Source organism: the organism of the source record quoted next, unplaced genomic scaffold, assembly GCF_019419815.1.
Source record: "Pyrus x bretschneideri cultivar Hongxiangsu unplaced genomic scaffold, Pyrus_bretschneideri_v1 Contig95, whole genome shotgun sequence".
Lineage (NCBI taxonomy): Eukaryota > Viridiplantae > Streptophyta > Magnoliopsida > Rosales > Rosaceae > Pyrus > Pyrus x bretschneideri.
Genome location: NW_025999837.1, coordinates 661,165 through 663,886, shown reverse-complemented (window position 1 = coordinate 663,886; position 2,722 = coordinate 661,165). Strand labels below are relative to the sequence as shown.

At 39.1% G+C, this 2,722-nt stretch overlaps 1 protein-coding gene across 1 annotated transcript; it reads right to left on the bottom strand.

Moving 5' to 3' along the window:
• Positions 1-547: 547 nt before the first annotated feature.
• Positions 548-2,391, bottom strand: LOC103936326 (dof zinc finger protein DOF3.1-like). The gene has a single exon (XM_009346163.3). The coding sequence runs from the start codon at positions 1,575-1,577 to the stop codon at positions 900-902; it is 678 nt and encodes a 225-aa protein (XP_009344438.1). The 5' UTR covers positions 1,578-2,391; the 3' UTR covers positions 548-899.
• Between the last annotated feature and the right edge of the window lie 331 nt (positions 2,392-2,722).

Below are 2,722 nucleotides of genomic sequence, written 5' to 3'. Positions count from 1 at the left end.
GTTGAGAATACAAGAGATCTTGTATTAAGCCTCCAAGTTGTTCATTCATTCGATAACCAGAATCATTCTTTGATAATGATCATAGTATGTAAAATAATACGACAGGAAAGAAGGTGGGGGTTACGAAATAACCCTAGTGGATGCATCGGATAGACATGAAGTGGTTGATATTATCCCTTCCAAAAACAAAATTTCTTGTTTCAGAGGACAAATCCATCAAACTTGATCATTAACGAGTAATCCTAATGTCTTGCTTCCCCAAGTCGCTTGTATAAGAAAATATTGCTATGTATATATCCAAACAAAATCCCTTGTGGATATATCAAATTATCTTATATATCCATAAGCAACAAAAATGTCTAAATCCAACATTCAACGCAATCTAGAAAAAGCCACACATGCATACAAACACAGTACATACATGTCACACCATCACAGAACATGCATACCGGATCAAAGAAGGCACCAAACTGTAAGCACAATCATTACAACTAGCACATGGTATGATTTTGTAAAAATACAACCATAATATTATGAGAGTAACAGGTAAAAGAAAGTCATGCATCCTTTAATAAGAGGAGCCTCCTAGGATCTCTCTGGCGGAAAAATCCGCAAAATCAATAATTTTAGAGGCTATAAGACCACATACAGACAGAAAACACACACAAAAAGAGAGAAAATAGAAACCATTACATATTAGAATGCTGAAGGCATGATGGCCCTGTGGTGTTTTTTATCAAACCCTCTATAACATCAGAAAATAATAAGCTTTTGGAAGCTGCTTTTAGCTTATCGAATAAGCTTGTTTAGAGTCATAATTCAGCTCCACTTTTCATCACAATTACCAAATTTATGATTAAGAAAAGAAGATTAAAAGCATAACCATCTATTTAATATATCTACTGAAAACTTGAACCTGGTGTATAAATGGCAAGGTCAGGCCACCCATTGGCCCCATTCCAACAGCTTGACGTTGAAGAATCACCATTTTGCAACCCCATATAGCTCTCTGGATTCCCATGGCTCTGGCCCTCCAAACCCGGACCCGGATCCGAATTCATCACATTACCTGCAGCATCCAAATTCTCCCCAAAATCACCCATTTGCATCAGTTTCAGACCCGACCCATTTGGATTCAGACCCTCCAGAAGCGACCCGAATTGCCCATTTGAAGTCAGGAGGGAGCTGAAGCTCCCTGAGAAGTCCATCACTCCGCTGTCTTGATCGACTTTTGAGCCGTAGGCCCGGGTCCGGTCGGGCTGCGGATCCGGGTTCTGAGCTGCTGCTGCTGAAGAGCTCGACAGTGACGATGAGGAAGTCGATGAGGAACGTTTCGAAGCTGACGACGACGACTTCTTCGTGTTTTTCCTGCTTCCGCCGCCGATGGGGATATTTCTCAAAGCGCCGCCTTTGGTCCAGTACCGCTTGCAGTTCTTGCAGAAGTGGCGCGGCTGCGAGAGGTTGTAGTTGTTGTAGTAGCAAAACTTGGTGTTGGAGGACTCGCAGCGCGGACATTTCAGCTGCTCTTGCTCTGGAAACTGGGGCTTCATGGGTTGGAAAGTTGCAGGGTCCTGCATTTTGTGGGACCCCAAGTTTCTATTTTTGACCAAAGTTCGGGAAATATGGAAGATTTGGTGATCTGGGTTTTGTTTTTCAGAAACGAATTCAGAGTTCTTGGGTCAGAAATAGATTCGTGAAGTCTGATTTGAGACCAAAAGAGACTGAAATTTTAACACTTTTCTGTGATGAAAGTGTGAAATAGAAGAGGCGAAATATAAAACCAAGGTTTGTGGAATTTGGAGGGTTTTGTTGAGATTTTGAGTCCAAATTGGATCGTGGGAACTGAAAAACCAAAAGTTTATTGGGGATCTGAAATGGCGTTTTAAGAGAGAAAAAATAAAAGGCAGAGAAATCTCTGCAAAAATCTGAAAAGAAGACAAAAAGGTGGAATTGTTTTTAGACTTAGATATGAGCTTCCATTCAAATCATCCAAAAATTACAAAATCTTTGAACTTTCATGCTATGTAGAGAAGAGAGTGAGAAAAACCATCCCAAAAGCCAAAGCAGAAAACCCAGAAAAACTAAATTACAAGATTGGATGTTTGAAATTGTTACACAGAATCCAGAAAAAGCTCAAAACTTTCAGTTGGGAAATGTTTTCATGGGGTCTGAATCAAAGAGTGAAAGATGGAGGAGTAGAAGGAGGAAGGGGAGAGAAAATTTGGGTGATTTTGTTTATATTTTTATGGAGATCATCTGTCTGTGTGTTCGCGTTGGAGTAACGAGCAGCTCAAATAGGAGAGACAAAGACACTGCTCCCTCTCTCCTCTCACACACAGTGGGCATATGCTGGATTGGATTTAGCTAATCTTCTTCCTTCTGGACAGCCCCACATCTTCCACTAATCACTTAGTTAATTAAAAAGTAATTATTTTTCTAATAGAATAATGGTGTCAATAATTATTCTCATTCTTTGGGAGCACAAGCCCAACACTCTGTTTTGTCAATGATTTTAGGGAGATACTTTATTGCAAATATTTGTTAACCAAAGTCAACCTCCATGATTAAAATGCTTTCATTAACCTTAAACATGTGAATATATTAAGCAGCTGGAATGATTAACCATAAAAAATAATATTTAGGTTTCAAAAGAAAAAAGAAAAATTTATAGTTGAAATGAAATTCCCAAAAGTCTTAATATTCTCTAACGGTAGAAATTTTG

Bases quoted from the DNA above. Each gene is read 5' to 3' on its own strand.
- LOC103936326 (XM_009346163.3), bottom strand. From the start codon at position 1,577: ATGCAGGACCCTGCAACTTTCCAACCCATGAAGCCCCAGTTTCCAGAG.